Source organism: Myxine glutinosa, chromosome 7 (genome assembly GCF_964187855.1).
Source record: "Myxine glutinosa chromosome 7, kmMyxGlut1.1, whole genome shotgun sequence".
Lineage (NCBI taxonomy): Eukaryota > Metazoa > Chordata > Myxini > Myxiniformes > Myxinidae > Myxine > Myxine glutinosa.
The window spans coordinates 84,881,719-84,901,437 of NC_136267.1; the positions used below are offsets into that span (position 1 = coordinate 84,881,719).

At 45.7% G+C, this 19,719-nt stretch overlaps 1 protein-coding gene across 3 annotated transcripts in view; it reads right to left on the reverse strand.

Annotated features, from left to right (window-relative positions):
• LOC137430769 (collagen alpha-3(VI) chain) overlaps positions 1–19,475 on the reverse strand; it is a 205,190-nt gene extending 185,715 nt beyond the window's left edge. Inside the window, exons 1-7 of one of the 3 annotated variants that reach the window (XM_078781946.1) lie at positions 19,314–19,413; positions 18,943–18,990; positions 5,222–5,267; positions 4,770–4,872; positions 4,055–4,636; positions 2,570–3,151; positions 192–818 (exon numbers count right to left, since the gene is read on the reverse strand). In XM_078781946.1, the coding sequence (XP_078638072.1) occupies positions 192–818; positions 2,570–3,151; positions 4,055–4,636; positions 4,770–4,869 (1,891 nt within the window). In that variant the 5' untranslated portion in view covers positions 4,870–4,872; positions 5,222–5,267; positions 18,943–18,990; positions 19,314–19,413. Of the gene's footprint in view, positions 1–191; positions 819–2,569; positions 3,152–4,054; positions 4,637–4,769; positions 4,873–5,221; positions 5,268–18,685; positions 18,866–18,942; positions 18,991–19,313 lie in introns of those variants that run through there. The other 2 variants (XM_078781945.1, XM_078781947.1) reach the window with 2 other exon arrangements.
• Between the last annotated feature and the right edge of the window lie 244 nt (positions 19,476–19,719).

Below are 19,719 nucleotides of genomic sequence, written 5' to 3' on the forward strand. Positions count from 1 at the left end.
CGATTCTGAGACAAGATTTTGTCCTTGTATCGCTGTTAGAGTAGCTAACTGCTTTATAAAGTTGCCCGAGGCCTAACCTAACTATCAATAAGCATTGGGCTTGAGGAACCATCTGTAGTATGTCTGTTTTGTGCAGTTCTAAACTCTTGAAATTCCAATATTAAAAACAATATTACAATAAAGAGACTTACCTTCACTCGTTTCCAAATCAACGCCCGAAATATATGGAGTTAGGGCCGAAACTTTTACGGTTTGTCTCGTCATAATACTGATAACTTCATCTGGTATTCGTGACAACTGCTTGAAGCACGTCAGGGCGAACAGATGTGACTTTTCTTGTGCAGATGCCATTAGCGCCAAGTCGTCATCTATCTCATCCTTGAGACCGATGGTGAAAGTGTTGACCCTCTCTCTGCTGAGCTTCTCTGCCTGGGCTTGCACACTGTCTGCGGACTTTCCCATCGTCAAGATGATGACCGTTTTTGTCCGGTCCGGTTGCCGTGATGTGGTGCGATCCGAAAGCACGTCTGTCATCACAAAGTCCAATGTGCGACCAATCATGCGGGTCCCACCTCTAGGATCTAGAGTCATAACGGTATCCAGCAGGCTCTCTTTCTTGGCAAAATCACGCAGGAAGAACTCTGCATGAGGCACATTTCCGATTTGTACGAGGCTGACGCGGGCCATTTCCATTGAAAGCTCCATTCCGTACAACATGCTGTACACAAAGTTCCGCATGTGATTGAAGTTGATTTCACTGACACTTTGCGAGCCGTCCACCACAATTACCACATCACACATGTGCATGTCCGAGTGCACTGCAAAAGGGTAAACAGGAGACAAATGAGGTCAGAGAGGTTTAACAAAGAAAAACCCAAGGAAAGTATGCATTCAGATGCAAACAATGTTTTGTAAAAGCAACAGGTATAGATGAGATTTAAGGGTAATCTAGTGCCTGTCTCCCCTGGTCCAGTCTACCTCGACAATGATGCACAGATTGCAGCCGACCCATTGCCTTCAGAACAACTTGGAATGGGCACCCAATCACTATGTATGAAAACGCAACACTACCCAAAATTTCCAAAACTGAATAGAAAACATATTGTCTTTGGTCCAATCCAAACCCTAATCAGGAATGGCACTTGTGGTGCGTCCATGTGGGGGTACACATCCAGCAATAACTCGTATTTCTCCTTCGCACTCTAAATCCTCCCATTACTTTGTTCACATCAATTCAAAGACTGGAAGGATAGTCTAGAGATGTGCACACCCCTCTGAGCTGTTTATCCAGGGTTTGAATATTGACCCAGCTACAAACTGGCATACTGGCGTTTCACAGGGCAAGGCGCATCAAAGTATACCCCGTCTCTCAGATGCAGGTTAAACTGACATCCTGTTTACCAGCATTAGTAGGTGGACATTAAAGATCCCACGGTGTCCTTTGCAAAGATTAAGTGAGCTATTGCCAGCATCCTTAGTTGCCGGCATCCTTAGCCACCACTACTGGTTGTACTTTTTGATTGATCATTGGAAAATTTCCTAAGATTATTCATGTAATCGAAATGAATATCCCCAATGCTTTTAATTCAGGTCAGATGACCCAGTTCAATTTAATTTCTAAAAGCTGTCAGTTTGATATGAATCAGTGGTTTCCAGGAAGCCAAGAAGCAGAATCATAATTCCTGGAGGAATTTATGTCAACTGCATCAGATAACGACACAAGAAAACATGGATGTCCTTGTGCAACAACCATGTTTCACCCGGATCATTGTGCTCGTCCACAAGTACCTTGACCGCATGCTGGCTCACTTGCATAGTTCTGGATGTCCTACATTGATATGGTGGAGATACTTCTCGGCCTGATCAGGTCATCAAGAAAAGGAGTCGAGATGCTCCATTTGGTCGCCATCTGTTCAATACTACCATGGTGTTTCGCATATGACAATATCAACTCCAGTCGATACCTGTCAGTGTAGCATGCAGATATGACCAAGCCATCCGAGAATCACCCAGATGTCTACTCACTGATTGTAAATGGAGGATTTCTGTGTGGTTTGGAGATAAATTATTTTTTTGTCAGATACTAGTTGATCAAGTGATCAAGAAGACCAAAAACAAGGACACAAACGTTTGGAGGAACCAAGGGTTTCAATTTTCAAATCAGGTGCAGTATTACCTCCGAGTCATATGACCTAAACATACAACACAGGAGACGATTCACTACCTCGACTTAACAATTGTGCCAAAATTCAAACAAATTGGACAAAAACGGTGACTTGTAGTTTGATCAATGGCTATCTCCTTGTATGTCACGGCTTTTTGGACGCTATCTTGGATTTGCCCTTTTTCACTGAGCTGCCACTCTGACGTGGCCAGTCTAGTTGTTTCTGTTACCTACATATGTCATGTGATGAGAAAAACGTTGTTTGAAACGTTGAAAAACACAATACGAAATTTCTGGTCCTAGCTCATGAACTATCTGAACAACTTCCCTGCTTTAACCTACAGGTGTGGGAAGGGGGAAGGTGGTGGGGCAACACAGAGCATTTGGGGTAAAAACAGAAATTACCTGTGGTCGTGGCCTGTGGAACAGCATGTATTTCACTGTAGATGCCTCTGCACAGCTGTAACACCAGTGACTCCACTGGGTCCTTATCAATGTAAGAAATGTAGGAACTCGATTCCTCATTCACTATGTTCTTCAGTTGCTGCTGGTCTGAATTCTGAGTGCCAAAAGCAAAGACACTCACACCATAGTGTCTGAGCTCAGAGGCTGCGGCACTGACGGCATCGTGGGACTTCTCTGGAAGCACAATGATGGCCACCTGGGGGACTCCGTCTGCAATCCGACTACCTGCGGACTTCACAAATTGCTTCTGCCTTACATATCGCAGCACTTTCCCAGCGTGAAGGGTACCTGGCTCATGTTTCAGCTTCCTGATAGCCTTTCTCATAAGCTGTTTCTCATTATAAGTATCTAGGTTGAATTGTGTTTTCACATCCTCGCCAAACTGGACAAGTGCAAAGCGAACGCCATCTGGTAAGTCCATGACAATTGAAGCTAGAGTATTTTTGATCTTCTGGTATTGTCGCCCATTCTCTGAGCTACCCAGCATGATAACAATGTCTGCTAGGAGGTCGTTATGACATTCTGTGAGGGAGGCATTGACAAGGACTTTGCATTAGTTACATTATGGATAGCTCACACGTATGTCCTGAAACACATGCATTTTAAGAGCCAATGCATTGCAAGAGGTTGAAGGAAAGGTAACTAGGATGTGATAATTCTGGCAGTTCAATGTTTATGCAGGAACATGTGATCAATAAAACACAAATAAGATCTGCTTCCTGGTAAAAGAACAAAGCAGATACAGGAAGGAATCATTAGCAAAAGTCCTTCTCCTTCTCTTGAAATGAACACCCTGCATCTGTTCATTCACTCATGCACCCCCCATTAGTTGGAGCAATTGTCTGTACATTGTGAACGTTAGTTGAAAATGTGCACACAATAAGGTGTTTTGTGATTGCTCCATGTATAAGGTGTTCCAAGTACAATGCTGTACTTGGAACCAGACAAATGAGGATAGAAATACAGAGCGGACATAGAGTCGGCTAATCGGGCGATTGATGAGGTGACAATGTTGGAAGCGAATGGAAGTGGAATGCATCTGTAGGAAGAAATTGAATCTCCCTGGAAGTGAGTGTATCATAGAGAGCCAAGCTGTGATGTGGAGTTTTAGTTAGCTCGTTGAATAATAACTAATGAAAAATAGAAAGTCATGTACTTCTACATACATAGAGGTGACAATGGTTGCCCTAGATGTGGAGCGTACAGATTTGAAGAGAGCGTAGCATGTGTAATCGGAAAGGACCCAGCCCAGAGTGGAAAGCCCCACACGCCCAACACGACAGTGCAAAATTGGCCCCACATGACAGTGCAAAATTGGCCCCACACGACAGTGCAAAATTGACCAGGTTAAAACATAACCACGGTGCAACATTCCAAAGGCAACAGTAGGGAACCAAGAGAGATGTTGCATGAACACATACGTACGCATAAATGGGGGGGCTCGAGCAGTAGAATCAGCGTCATGGTCCTGTAACTGACAAAGCGCATCTGCTAGATCCTGCACCAGACCCTGCTGGTTATCAAAGTCAGAAGCAAAAAGGCTTTTGTCAAATCGGTGCAAGTTCAGCATAGGTTTGGGGGCATTTTTCACACCGACCACAAACAGGTGAAGCTTTCCCTGAAAGATGGATTCCAGGATGGGATGAATGTTATCTTGACTATTGCCTGTTATCAGCACCACCACAACTGTTGTTCTGTCAGACGGTGGTGGTAGGTACTCATTCAATGCAAAGGTTATAGCACGACCAAGATAGCGCCCGCCACCTCTGAACGGTACTGATTGAAGACGGTGAGCAAAGTCCATTGCCGTGGAGAAAGTATGAAGAGAAAATTCTGATTGGGGCTTGGTACCAAACTGTAGCACACCGACACGGGTATTCTCCACAACCGTATCACCAAGACTTTGCAATACTGTTGCCAGGAAATATTTTGCGTTTTCAAACATTGTCTCACCGACACTCCATGAACCGTCAATTACAAACACGACGTCCAAGTCATTCCTGCACACTGACAAAAACACACATTCCTCGTTAACCACATCTCAGGAATGGGCACGTTCAAAGAGGGGCAGAAAACATATACACTTGCTGCTCACTCAGTGGTGTTAGCAAGACACAAGTACCCCCAACCCCCAGAATACCTGCCACATCCTTTCTCTGTGCAAGTGCTAGTCCAGCGATCAGAAAACACAGCGATGCCCAGAGTGCTGAGTGCGCACGAGATGGTCTCTGTGAACTCATTGTCTGTGCACAGTAAAATGACAAGCAATATTTACTCACAATTAGCAAACTTAATTAATTATGGATTAACACTTTAATCCACACTCTGTATTTTAACTCCCGAAGAAGTACACTTGAAGGTAAATTAGTTATGATTTACATTTTACACAAACCATTTTCAATAAATCTTCTCAATCCTCGAACCAATACGTGACCTAGTCCGCTCCAAAATACTTGGTGGGCATGCGCAAAAACCCCAGGAAGATGCAGGGTTCAGGGCGAAATAAAATATATTGTGTGTCCGTGATAAGGATTATTACCTGAAATGGCTCACCAAACTTCTGAAAGAAGCCAAAAATACTTTGAAAATTACCTGAGAGAAAGGATCTCCACAACTCCGGGACTTCAAGCAGGTGCCTCTGCACAACAAAATTAATTGGAGAACTTTCTCAGTTTGCCGAACGGGCAGCTGCTCATAGTACAAACTTCACACCATGTGGGCCGGTGCAAGGCCTGAGTGGACGAGTGCGTGCTACACAAACCGCCAACATATCACAACCAGTGAATGGACTGTGTATCTGGCTTAGGCTATTCAGAACACCAATGGGAAGGACATATTTGGGGCTTGTCATATACATGGTAAGTTTAAAATGATGACATTTACTATTCATAATGTTGGGGCTTGGGATTCTATGGGATCTGGGGCTTGTGATATACATGGTAAGTTTAAAATGATGACATTTACTATTCATAATGTTGGGGCATGGGATTCTATGGGATCTGGGGCTTGTGATATACATGGTAAGTTTAAAATGATGACATTTACTATTCATAATGTTGGGGCTTGGGATTCTACCGGATCTGTGAGGGCTGTTATAATTATATTGTTTGTTTCATTCCGGGGCCACAAGATAAATTATACCTGATTTTTGCATCTATTTATAAAGGTTGAAGTGCGCATGTGTTTTATATGTCCCCGGTCAATGGTAGAACGTATTAACAGGAAATGGTACTAACTCGACTCCTCTCATCCACAGTATATTTCTCATATTCCCATATTTCCGTGAGGCTGATTTGCATTCAGGAACAGAATTATGGTTATAACCATTTCGAAATTGCCACTCTCATCTAAATCCTGATCCCTCCCCCCCCCCCCCCCACACCCCCCGCCATTCTACTTCCCATGGGGCCTCCACCTGCACTATCCTTGAAAAGTTTTTTCACGATAAATAAAAGCGATTAAATCGATTACCCTATCGATATCGATTACCTCCGCCTGTTCCAAATACCCCTGCCTCATTTAAATCTCAAAATATATTAAAGCGAATAATGTAACTTCATTTTTACGGCGTAGCCCGAAGGCAATGCCATCTCGAACAGCATTTGTCTATCTGTATGTCCTCACAAATGTACACCAATCAGAGCTGAGGATCTGGTCACGTGGCAGGGGGACAGCGTTTAGTAACCATTATATTTGCATATTTTACTGAAATGAAATATAATAACCTTCTGTGGAACGTTTTGGGGTTATGATTTAGGTAGGTTGGAGGTTTCAGAAATTCCTCAATACAATTATGATTTTGAAATGTGATCGACATTAGTCCGTGGGCCGAGTAGGGTTTACATGCACCCCCCCAACAACTTAATTTCCCGGGTATGTCCATGTACCCCCCAATATTATCAGCCTGATATCTATAATTATCTATAATTATATTATCTATAATTCCCACCCTAGGGGTTAGGAAAAACCATGTTAACAGAAAAAAACTCATTCCCTCATAGTTTGACCTCTGGTGACCTCATTAGTGACCTCATTTGCATATAACACATATCATTGTAAAGAGTGTCCCAGGACAAACATTTTGAGGGGTCATATGCAACCATAGGATGACGAGGTAAAAAGTTATGGCCATTTGAATTTCGCCTACCCCTAATTTTCGGAAATCACTGACACAGGGGGGGGGGGGGGACATCAAAATATGCGTGGGAGGTACCTTGGGAATGAGTTTTTTTTCTGTTAACATGGTTTTTCCTAACCCCTAGGGTGGGGGGTACATGGACATACACGGGAAGTTAAGTTGTGGGGGGGGGGGGGTGCATGTAAACCCTACTCAGCCCACGGACTACATGGACCTTGTTCCCGAATACGGAAGTGAACAGATGATGACCATCGGCTGGTTTGATAATATCTCAATACAATCCTGATTTAAGATTATTTTTTAATATATCAATACTGTAGTATTCATTTGTGATTAGAATGATGGTGTTTGGAATGAAAATTATGGAGAATGTGCTGTCAAAGCCTGATGTTCGACTGAAAGTGACACAGAAATGTGGAATTTATTGGTTCATGGTTTGCCATTCGCCGTTTTTTGTTTTTTTTACCCAAGACATTCACGAACTAGCTGTCCATGCCTGAAGTTTAAAAATTTAATACTTACATTATTTGGGAGCCACACCCAGGTCATACTATCCTCTTCAAGGAAAGTATCAAACAAGCCTGGCTACACCGTGTTAGACTATCGGTCCTGTTTTCATAAATGACCACTCTCCCCTCCTCCTCCCCGCCCCCCCTTCAACCCCTCCCAAAAATGGAGTGTGACAATAAGTACAGCTTTTTTGTTTGTGTTAACTTTACTTGATGAGAGATTGGTTAGTAAATGCACCACACATAGACCAATAATGTACGGACTGACAGCACCCAAAATATAAGCACCCCTCCTCGCCCCCTAAAAATAATGGTAGGATGAATAATTTGCAATATCATATTTACAATGAATAAATTAATTAATAGTTGTAAATATATAGAGGTGTAGAGAAAACCGTTTACATTGACAAAACAGAGTGGTGCCCCTTGTGTTAGATGCGTATTGCACAAGGTGCTAACAATGTTTTATGGCATTTTGCCTCCGAGAGATCTGGTGTATTTGGCTTGGACAAGTTGAACTAAGGTTAGGGTTAAACATACACATCAAGATTCCACAAGAAACACTATAACTGATCGCACATATTTGTGTTTTATTTCTCCATATGAACAGGCCTCTGGAGGCCAGCAAACATGATCGACAATATGCAGCCAAGGAGACGTTTTCCACATGAACCCAAGGACAAGGCGATTCTCTGGAGAAGAGGCAGGCAATACAAAGATAGGACCCGAAGTGTCCAAGTCGAGTGGTTTGAGAAACACCAGTGGATGACCCTGCGTGAGACTAGGAATAAACTTTGCTTTGTTTGTACAGCAGCAGAAGAACATCAAATTGTTTTGTTTTTGTAAAAACACAGAAAATCTACCTTCACATAAATATTGCATTTCAGAAGGGGAAGAAATCTTGAGACTGAAGGAACACGGTCAGTCATGGACGTACAGAAGCCGTTCTAAATCTGGAAGCTTCGGGAGGACTGTGGTCGATGTGCAACTTAAAGGACCACAGCCACGGAATCTCACTCAAAATGCATTTGATGTCATCTAAACGAGTCTTTTTATGGTGAATTCAAATATGGCATTGATTTTTTGTTATATTCACTCTGAAACGTTAAAAATGAAAGAAAACCGAACCACTTGGGAACGCGCTAAAAATTCTGCCCCATACCTCAAAGCCGATGACGTAATCCATGTGACGTCACCTCCAGAACGCAGCTCGCTCGCAAGCAGGCTCCACGTGAATTTGCTTGATACAAATCAAACACTTGTTTTAACTCCAATTTACATTCTGTTTCCACTTTTAGTGAGAAGTAGGGGTCTGTGCAACCATTCATAAACTTTATTTGGTGCAAATCGGATAATTTTTAGCCGAGGTACCTCAGACCGTGAGTTGTAATCTATCTATAATTCCAGTAATCTCTGTGTGTATGTTTGTATGTTTGTATGTTTGTATGTTTGTATGTTTGTATGTATGTATGTATGTATGTATGTATGTATGTATGTATGTATGTATGTCTGTGACCGCTGTTTCTCGACAACCACGGGTCCGATATACTTTAAACTTGCCAGGTATATTGCTGGGGACCCGAGGATGTGCCTTTTCAAGGTTTCATATTAATCGGACAAGTAGTTACCGAGCTATGTCCAAAAAACGATTCAACCAATCAGAGAGCAGCGAGCTATCACGTGTGCCGAACGTGCCGAACAGACTCTGCCTCGGACGGCACATTTGAGAGCGTATTCATTTATTTCACGTTGGCAAACTATGTTGGCGTTAAACTATGTTTTAAAACTAATTAAAACTACTATCTATAATTCCACGGGTCCGATAAAAAACATCGTACTCGCAAGCCGTTCGCTTTGGACCAAACCATTTCATGTAAATAGAGGGGGGGGGATTGTCACCGTACTCGCAAGCCGTTCGCTTTGGACCAAACCATTTCATGTAAATAGAGGGGGGGATATAATTTTAGATATAGATATAGTACGGGCATGCCCTAGTCTATCTATAATTCCAGTAATCTCTGTGTGTATGTTTGTATGTTTGTATGTTTGTATGTATGTATGTATGTTTGTCTGTGACCGCTGTTTCTCGACAACTACCGGTCCGATATACTTTAAACTTGCCAGGTATATTGCTGGGGACCCGAGGATGTGCCTTTTCAAGGTTTGAAATTAATCGGACAAGTAGTTACCGAGCTATGGCGATTTAGCCGTTCGCCGTTCGCTTTGGCGTTGCGAATGGACCAAACCATTTCATGTAAATAGAGGGGGGGGTTCTGTGGTCGTTGCGAATGGACCAAACCATTTCATGTAAATAGAGGGGGGGGATTGTCACCGTACTCGCAAGCCGTTCGCCGTTCGCTTTGGCGTTGCGAATGAACCAAACCATTTCATGTAAATAGAGGGGGGGGATATAATTTTAGATATATATATAGTACGGGCATATATATAGTACGGGCATGCCCTAGTTTATATAATTCACACATAGTAATAGTTGAATACTAGCCGAAACCCGTGGAACATCCACGGAAGGGAGGATGTGGTGTATGGATAGAGTGTACCATTATGGATGGCATAGGGGATTTGCTTGTCCGAGTAAGAGTTAGGAAGAAAGATGAGAATGAAGAGTGCGTATATGAACAACATATTTATTGCAATCTACTTAAATGACGACGCTACGATATACTTTTGAAAAATGAATGGATTCGTAATAGGAATCGGCATAGCACCACTCTGGGATTGTCCACTCAGTGGTCGGCTTGGTGTCGCCTTTGACTGTCCAATCAGTGGCCTGCTTGCTTCGCCTTCGCCCAGCAGACGCCAATACGATGGCGTCATAAGATGGCGTCGTATCGGCAGTTAATCGGATGCTTTTGGGCCCCAACGTCGGCTAATTCCGATTTTTAGAGTATGCCTGTACGTGATAAACAAAGAGCACGGTTCGTAGATCGTAAATTCATTCGTGCCGTGGGCATCGGGTCACTGGGTGCGGCATAAAAGGGATAACAAAGTCGAGTCCTTACGCTATTATTATATAGATGTGTAGGCCGCTCCACGGAGCGACCTTGCGGGCTTATCAACGAGGCGAGGCGTGACACACATGTGTCTCAGCATACCTCAGATCAAGATCAAGCAAATCAAAAGTAGAGTACGTACAAATTACATGGAACGGATCGTGGACCGAAGCATAGCGAATCGAGATGGCATGGACTTCGTTCTGGAGGTGACGTCATACGTCATGTGATCTGGTAGTAGTGAAATTCGGGTTTTTTTAGGGCGGGGCTTAGCAGGGTGCAAGAGCGCTAAAAAGGAAAGGAAAAAAATTATATTAATTTTTTTTAGCTATTACTTATTACAATAAATCGATTTCTATTTTCTTTTAAACTGATACTCATACAAATAAGTCAAAAATGTTCTGCATTTCTGTGCACCTTCAAGGAAGCATCGAAGGAAGAGCAGCGAAGACACAGAAAGGGGCGCGTATGTCAGATTTAATGCACACAGTAGTTGCTCAGGCAGGGCCATCCCATTAATGGTCATGATGAAGCTGAAAGCGATTTCTTTGGGCTAATTAAACATAGAGGGAATGACATTCCGGAAATGGGCAATTGGATCAGCCACAAAAACGATATGTCACCCGAGATGGTTAACAAACTGATAACAAACATGAGTCTTGCTGTTCTACCGACTGAAGTGAAGGAAGGAGGCTGGTACTCAAGCATTGCCAATGAAACGACTTGTTTATTTATTTATTTTTTGCAACAGTGAGGTTCATGAAAAAAACGAGATAGAACTGACAGTGGGATGAACATCAAAGTAATGAACAACAGGATATGATGAGCACGCGAATAAACATTCAAATGAACAAGTGCAATGGTTGAGTTAGGAATTATTAATGAGAAGAATAAAAATGTTGGGCCAGAATTGGGGGTGACAACTGACGAGAAGGCAGTGCAATGCTTTCTTGAAGTCCTGGAGGGAAGAGTGCGATAGAATAGTCTTTCGAAGGTGATTCTACAGATGAGAGAGGCACAGAATACAAGATTTTGGGTGTGCAGTCAGCCTGGATTTTGGAAGCTTAACCAGAAGGGGTGACTGGAAGAATGTATGCTGGAGTTACTGGGAGGGTCGGAGGACTGGGAGCAGAGGGGGCAATATCTGAGAATAGACAGTAGAAAACAGAGAGACCACCGACCTGCTGCGATGTCAAAGCAACAGACATTGTGCTTCGGCCTCATCACGGGAGATTATAATAATGTTGAGAGCTTTATGGGAGATCCTATCATCAGAGATTACAATAAAATTATCCAATATTCTCAACCATGAACCCTTACCAAACATCACTCACTTATCCTACACTACCAACCCCTCATACTTACCAAATACTATCGACTAAAACTTACCCACTGTAGTGAAATTATACCAAGGTGAACCCAGGGTGTGCTCGCTTCAAAAGGGGCGTCTATAAGACCCGGGACAACCGGGGCGCACGGACACTCCAGCGGAACACACTGTGACATAGTCCTGTAGTTTGAATGGTATGTACGCCCCTAAATGCTGCGCTGACTGTCCTCTCTATTGGACCATTGCCATATTGAATCGACCATTGCTCATGAAATACCCTGATTTTAATGCCTGTTGCATGAATGTATTTTTTACAGGATGTACTTCAGATCTAAATGATATTAAACCTACCCAGAGGTCAAGTCGTGTCTGAGCTTGATTTTCACGACATTTAATATCATTTAGATCGCCGGAATGGCTGACCACAAGATGATCGTGGTACCGATTCTCGGAGCCGACTCTCAAGCTGAGGGATCAGCATCGGAGTTCACACACTGGCTCAAAACGCTGGAGAATTACTTTGCTGCTCACGAAACAGAGCCCACCGCTGCGATGAAGCTGTCCGTGTTACAGTCGAAGGTCTATCACACCGTTTTCCGGAACATTTCTCGATTTGAGACGTACGCTACGGCTCTGGCCAAGCTGAAGCGCCTATACGTAAAGACACGGAGCGCTGTGCACGGCCGGCATCAACTCTCCCAGCGGCGACAACAACCATCTGAATCGATCGATCGCTTCGCGCAGGAGTTGCGCTACCTGTTGGCGGACTGCGTGCAGGACGTCCGGACCCACGAGCAAGTGCAGGACGACTTGCTCCTAGATTCATTCATCTCCGGAATTAATTCTGGAGTCTTGCGGCTCCGACTCCTGCAGGTCGCGGATCTGACATTTACGGAGGCACTACGGCTGGCACGCGTATATACAGATGCCCGAGAACAATCCACCGCATATGATCACCCACGAGTCGTGGCGGGGACCTCACAACTCGTGCGACCGGAGAGGGCTACCGCCGAGGATACGGAGGAGGACCCGACCATCACGGCCGAGTCTCCGGGAGCTCCTGAAGCGGACTCCGCTTCCGGCCTCACGGCTGCCGCCTCTGCCCGGCCACGGCCTGACCGGTATGCAAAATGTTATTTTTGCGGGAATCGGCAGCACCCTCGCTCTGAATGCCCGGCCCGGGAGGCTACATGCCACCTGTGCTCCACCAAGGGCCATTTTGCAAAGGTCTGCAGGAAGGCCGCTCGGGGCACGCGTCCCCGCGCGACCTTGAATGGGCTCATCGCGGAGCCAACGGATCGAGCGCCGGACGGGGCGCCTCACTCGGCTTTGATGAGCCGCTCTCCTTCTCGCGGGCCTCTGGCTGCACGCCCGACCTTGGTGAGATACACCGGGCCGCCGAAACAAATGGCGCGAACGCGACCGGCCGCAGCGCGACCGACCTTGACTGGCGTTCGAACGCCTACTTCAAACAAGCGACATGCTCCTGCTTTGGAAACTCCTCTCGATGTGCGGCAAACGCAGCACGTGACTCGAGCCCCATCTGACGGTGGCTCTTACGAATTACATGCACCCAATTTGGCATATGAATCTGCAGACGGCAGAGATCCTTCTCACGTGACTCGAGCGCCATCTGACGGCGGCTCTTACGAATTACATGCACCCACTTTGGCATATGAATCTGCAGACGGCAGAGATCTTTCTCACGTGACTCGAGCGCCATCTGGCGGCGGCTCTTACGACCTACACACACCCACTCTAGCAAATAAATCTGCTGATGAGCCAACTGACTTCAATGCTCCTGCTGAGGCCCAACCTGCCGACGCTGCCCGAAGGATTGCAGCCGGCGTGGGATCCACCCGCGAGGCGCGATCTTCTCGCCCGGCCGGTACAATACCTGCCGGGTCTGCCGGCCTTGCGCAGGCCATCATTCCGCTCATGGTCGCGGGCGTTTTTGCGCAAGCTTTGATTGACACGGGGTCCACGGATAGTTTTATCGATCAGCGACTCGTGCATCAACATGGGTGGCCGGTTCTCGGGACAACCCGCCGGATCTTCATGGCCTCTCAGGGACTTCGGTTGAGCACAAAAGGGGCGTGTCGATTGAAACTTGTGATAAAGGGACGCACGTTCCCGGACGTGTATCTCATGGTATTACCTGCTTTATGCGCTGACGTTCTGTTAGGACTTGATTTCCTTAAGCGGCATGGACGTTTGGAAATAGACTTCAGTGGGCCGGACACGCTCGCTGTGTGCGCCCTCGCTCAAATGGACATGGAGCCTCTCTCACTGTTCCCCAACCTGACCACTGATTGTACCCCTGTAGCCGTCAAATCGCGGCGCTACTCTCGCGCGGACGCGCAATTCATTGCGGAAGAAACGGCCCTGCTCTTAAAGGACGGTATTATAGAACACAGTAGGTCACCGTGGCGGGCCCAAGTCTTAGTGGTGCGGAGTGAGGCCCACCGCCGGCGCATGGTAATCGACTATTCGCAGACGATTAATCGTTTTACACATCTGGATGCCTACCCCTTACCGGGGATGGACGCCCTGGTATGCCAGGTGGCCCTGTATTCCGTTTATAGCACTCTCGATCTGCGTAGTGCGTATCATCAAGTCCCCATCTCTAGGGCTGATCGCGTCTTTACAGCCTTTGAATCGGGTCAGCGGTTGTACCAGTTCACGCGCTCCCCTTTGGGGTAACTAACGGAGTCGCTTGTTTTCAGAGGGCTATGGATGACCTCGTTGCGAAGGAGAATTTGACCGATGTCTTTGTCTATCTGGACAATCTTACGGTTTGTGGGTATGACCAGGAGCATCACGACGCTAATCTGAAACGCTTCCTCGAGGTCGCGCGGAAATATCGCCTAACCATGAATGCGGCTAAGTGTCGATACTCTCTACGCACGGTAGACCTTTTGGGGTACACCGTGACCCATGGCTCCTTCTCTCCGGATAAGGAGCGTCTGCGCCCTTTGCTCGATATGGCTCCGCCTAGCGATCGGGCTTCGCTGAAACGCGCTCTAGGGCTGTTTGCCCACTATTCAAAGTGGGTGCAAAATTTCTCCGCGAAGCTCCGCCCCCTCGTGGCCTGCGACACTTTCCCCATGGGCCCGGCCGCCCTGGCGGCCTTCGAGGGCCTTAAAGTCGACATCGCTGGCGCCGCTGTCGCGATGATTGACGAGAGTGCCTCTTTCGTTTTGGAGAGTGATGCCTCAAATCATGCAATAGCGGCGACTCTCTCCCAAGGGGGCCGCCCTGTAGCTTTCTTCTCGCGGACTCTCACCTCTGCCGAGTGGAGGCATTCGTCTGTCGAAAAGGAAGCGTACGCGATCGTCGAATCAATTCGGCGATGGCGGCCGTATCTGCTTGGGCGGTGTTTCCAAATCGTCACGGACCAACAGAGCGTTGCGTTTATGTACGACACCTTACATGCTCAGCGCATTAAGAATGAGAAAATCACCCATTGGCGTATCGAACTCGCCGACTTCTGCTACACCATCAAATACCGCCCGGGGAAGGATAACCTGGTCGCTGACGCCTTATCGAGGCCGGCCACTTGCGCGGGGGTTGTAACTTTGGAGGGACTGCGCACTTTGCACGGCACTATGTGTCATCCCGGGGTAACGCGCTTCGCGCATTTTGTGTGCGAGGGCAATCTGCCGTACTCGATTGAGGAGATCCGCCGCATCTGCCGTGATTGCGCGATCTGTGCGGAACTCAAACCGCGTTTTTATAACCCTCCTATGGGGACACTCATTAGGGCTACTAGACCGTGGGAGCGCTTGGCGATGGACTTCAAAGGGCCGCTGCCAATGTCGAGCAACTCTCGCTATCTGCTCACTATCGTCGATGAGTATTCACGATTCCCCATTTGCTTACACGTGCGGGGATATGTCGGCTGCCACGGTTATTCGGTGCCTGCAGAATTTGTTTTCTATGTTCGGGTATCTGGCCTACGTGCATACCGATCGGGGTGCGGTGTTCCTGTCCCAGGAGGTGAGGGGCTACTTGCTCCAGCATAATGTCGCTTCGAGCTACACCACCCCGTACCGGCCCCAAGCGAATGGGCAGATCGAACGCTTTAATGGGATTATATGGAGGGCCGTCATGCTAAGCCTCCCGACCCTCGGCCGAGGCCTCGATAAATGGGCGTGGTCGCTACCTGCCGCTCTAAACTCGATCCGGGCTCTCCTATGTACTGCCACCAACCAGACTCCTCACGAACGACTATTCCACCACCCTAGAAGCTCCGGCAGTATCCAATCTTTACCCAGCTGGCTCGCTGAACCGGGGCCCACCTATCTCAAACGAGCGGTTCGCGCTAGCAAGTACGACCCCCTTGTTGACAAGGTGCATGTCCTCCAGGCTAATCCCGAGCATGCTCGCGTGTTAACGGTGGATGGCCGCGAGTCTACTGTCTCCGTACGCCATCTCGCCCCATGTGGGGACGACGACAGGGATATCGACGAACCTGTCTACGAGTCTATGGACTCTACCGAAGCTTCCCCTATGGAACTACCACCGTTACTTCCGTCGTTCCCCACTCCCGTGCCCGAAGGCGCTGGGGCGCCCCCTCCGACTCCCACCTCCGGCGGCTATTCCGACGCGGGGGACTCCGGGCTTGGGGATGCCGTGCCCGGTAGATTCCGAACACGAACTGGCAGGGAAGTTCGCCGCCCCGACCGCTACGGGTGGACCGACTGACGTGGATTGACGTGACCCATTCGATTATTGCTGACGCTTGCTTGCAACCTGCCGAGCGGCAGTATAGTTCTAACGGCGGGGAGAATGTAGTGAAATTATACCAAGGTGAACCCAGGGTGTGCTCGCTTCAAAAGGGGCGTCTATAAGACCCGGGACAACCGGGGCGCACGGACACTCCAGCGGAACTCACTGTGACATAGTCCTGTAGTTTGAATGGTATGTACGCCCCTAAATGCTGCGCTGACTGTCCTCTCTATTGGACCATTGCCATATTGAATCGACCATTGCTCATGAAATACCCTGATTTTAATGCCTGTTGCATGAATGTATTTTTTACAGGATGTACTTCAGATCTAAATGATATTAAACCTACCCAGAGGTCAAGTCGTGTCTGAGCTTGATTTTCACGACACCCACTATTATCAACCCCTCATACCACTCACACAATAGCCCCACACCCTCAACCACTCACAATTGCACTACACTCACATTTATCCTACTATTAATCACTCACATCTATGACACATGATCAGCCAATCACACACTCGCACCAACAACACTCAACCACAAACTGAGGTGATCCATAGTAATTGTTGATTGTTGAACTTAAACTATATATGCACACGCACATACATGTACATGTGCAGGGTGCAGGCAAAGACACACACACACAGTCATACTCACATACACACACACACACACACACACACACACACACACACACACACACACACACACACACACAAACCTTGCAATATCATTATTCCAATAAAGTTGCGGAATAATAAATTGGCCTCAATTGGAAATAAATAAACCAGATATCAAAACGAGTAAACACTCCTCACTACCCACAAAATGTTCGACAAACATCAAAGCATCCTGAGAATGTATATGCCGAGAAGAGGAGGTGGCAGTGACCTTATGGAGCTCAATCATGCTCGGAGTGACAAATGGATGATTGGCTGAGTACATGAAGAGTTCAAGAGAACACCGAACACAATTTGTATGCAGACATGAAGACAGCAAACCATAAAAGGTATCCCTTATCGACCTTGCAAAAAATTTCAGGTCCAAATAGAAGATGTCACACATGAAACCGAAACAGCAATAAATACAGCCCTAACTATTACAAAAAATAAATATTTAAAACGAAATATCAACAGATATATACCAACAAATGGGAGAAAGATAAAAGAGCAGGAGAATTTTTAAGAACTAGAGATTTCATAGAAAACCTCAGTCTTGAGAAAAAAGGACATGGGTGGGGTCTGCGAGCAGCAAATTTGACTGGTCGAGATGATGTAAATTGCCATAATATTTTGTCCAAGTACTGCTAAACTAAAGGTTTTTGAAAGTGGCAAAAGGTGATTTGTGTTCTACAGTGTTCAAGTGTATAACTCAATTGAAATAAAATAAAGATTTTAAAGATTATAGAAAAGAAAAAGGATTTTGAAAGTTTAACGCCGTTGATGCAGCGTCCTTTACACCATCTTATTTAACAAGTTACATTCGTTCTTCGTGCCTGTTTTTTGTCTTTTATGATGTCGACAAAAATAGCAAGTCTCCTTTTTGGAATGCTTTTCAATTTTGTTTGACTGTCAGACAAGCAGACAGACAAAAAAAATATTTCACTCCTCTCTGCGCAAGTGTGATCGGGACAAATTCAGATCCAAAGTACTGCTAAACTACAGGTTCGTTTTCTGATTAATGTTCTGATTCGTGTTCAAAATATAACATTCAATTGAGATGAAATTGTTACTTGATCATAAACCGATTTTTGTGGACATGCAGACAGACAAAGTGAACCAATTGCTTAGCTCGCTTTTCACTTCGTGCAATGGGTAAAAATAAAGAGTTGGACAGATTGGGCATAGACAAAGAAGGCTCATTGGAATGGCTAAGTAGAGGTTAGCTCAACTGGGGTGGAGAATTAATCATATAATAAATACCCAACACCAAGGACACGATACGATTGGCTTTAAAAAAAAATTGTAGGACTGAGTCAATTGGACAAGTGTTGATTCTGCAAAGTATAAACAGAAAGCATGAATCACCTATCGGGATGTAAAAAAAAACTCATATCAGAACAGCTGTACACGCAAAGGCACAACAAGGTATGCAGAGTAATTAATCCACTGGCACATCTGCAAAAAATTCAATTTCCCAGTTTGAGGAAACTCATGGATACATGAACCAAAAGCAATAATTGCAATCGAGAATGTAATGCTCACATACAACCTGATGATCATATCATGCTTGAACATAGATAACAAAGCATTGCAGGCTGGATATTGTACTTGTCAGCACCCAGCGATTTTGGCCTAAACAACACAGAAATCAACCAAAACAATAACAAAATACCAGAATCTCAGAAATGAAGTCAAAAGATCTTGGAAGCTGAAGAGTGCCGAAATAGTATCAGTGACCATTGGAGAAATGCGAATGATGAAGAAGAACCTTACGGATGTCTTATAACCTTCCTGGGATATATTACGACAAAAGAACTACATTTGAAGCTGTCCGAGGCTCGGTAGCGATCCTGCAAAGAGCCTCGGAACAAAAAACTTTGAGAACAGAAAACTTCACAGCTTGGTCCATAAATCATGTTCCCCCCTTACCGAAACGGAGGTGGATACTTCAAGCCTGGGAGGATCGTGTTCCACCTTCTGAAGACCGCATGTGGAGATAACAACGACACACACACACACACACACACACACACACACACACACACACACACACACACACACACACACACACACACACACACACACACTTATTTGAGGTACAATAATTCATTGTTAACAAAATAACTGTCAACGAAATAAAAAGACTGATCATAAAAGCACAGCTATCTGTATGGGAGTCAAAAGAGTTGGACCCTGTTTGGTAATTCTGTATTACGTGTCTACTTTGCGGAACCTGAACTCGAAGCGTGTTGTCAGACACATTAAAGCACAGTTTACATTGGTCGGTATGCTCTACTTACAGTAAAGGAAGGAAGGAGACTTTCACACTGAAGTGCTCATCTTCTTTGAGTAAAAGTAACGCTGGACTGCCTTGCTTCGTGTCGGCCAATAGCTGACGCACGTTTTCCGGCCACGCAATGCCAGCTGGAGTAAACTAACCCAGACGAAGCCGATAGAAGGGTGAAAACCTCCCACTCCCTCAAAATCACCTCCCAGCAAAGTAAAAACTCAAAATCATATCGCAGCAATTAAATAAAAACCTCACAATCACATCCCAGCACAGTAAAAACCTCACAATCACATCCCAGCACAGTAAAAACCTCACAATCACATCTCAGCACAGTAAAAACCTCACAATCACATCCCAACACAGTAAAAACCTCACAATCACATCAAAGCACAGTAAAAACCTCATAATCACATCCC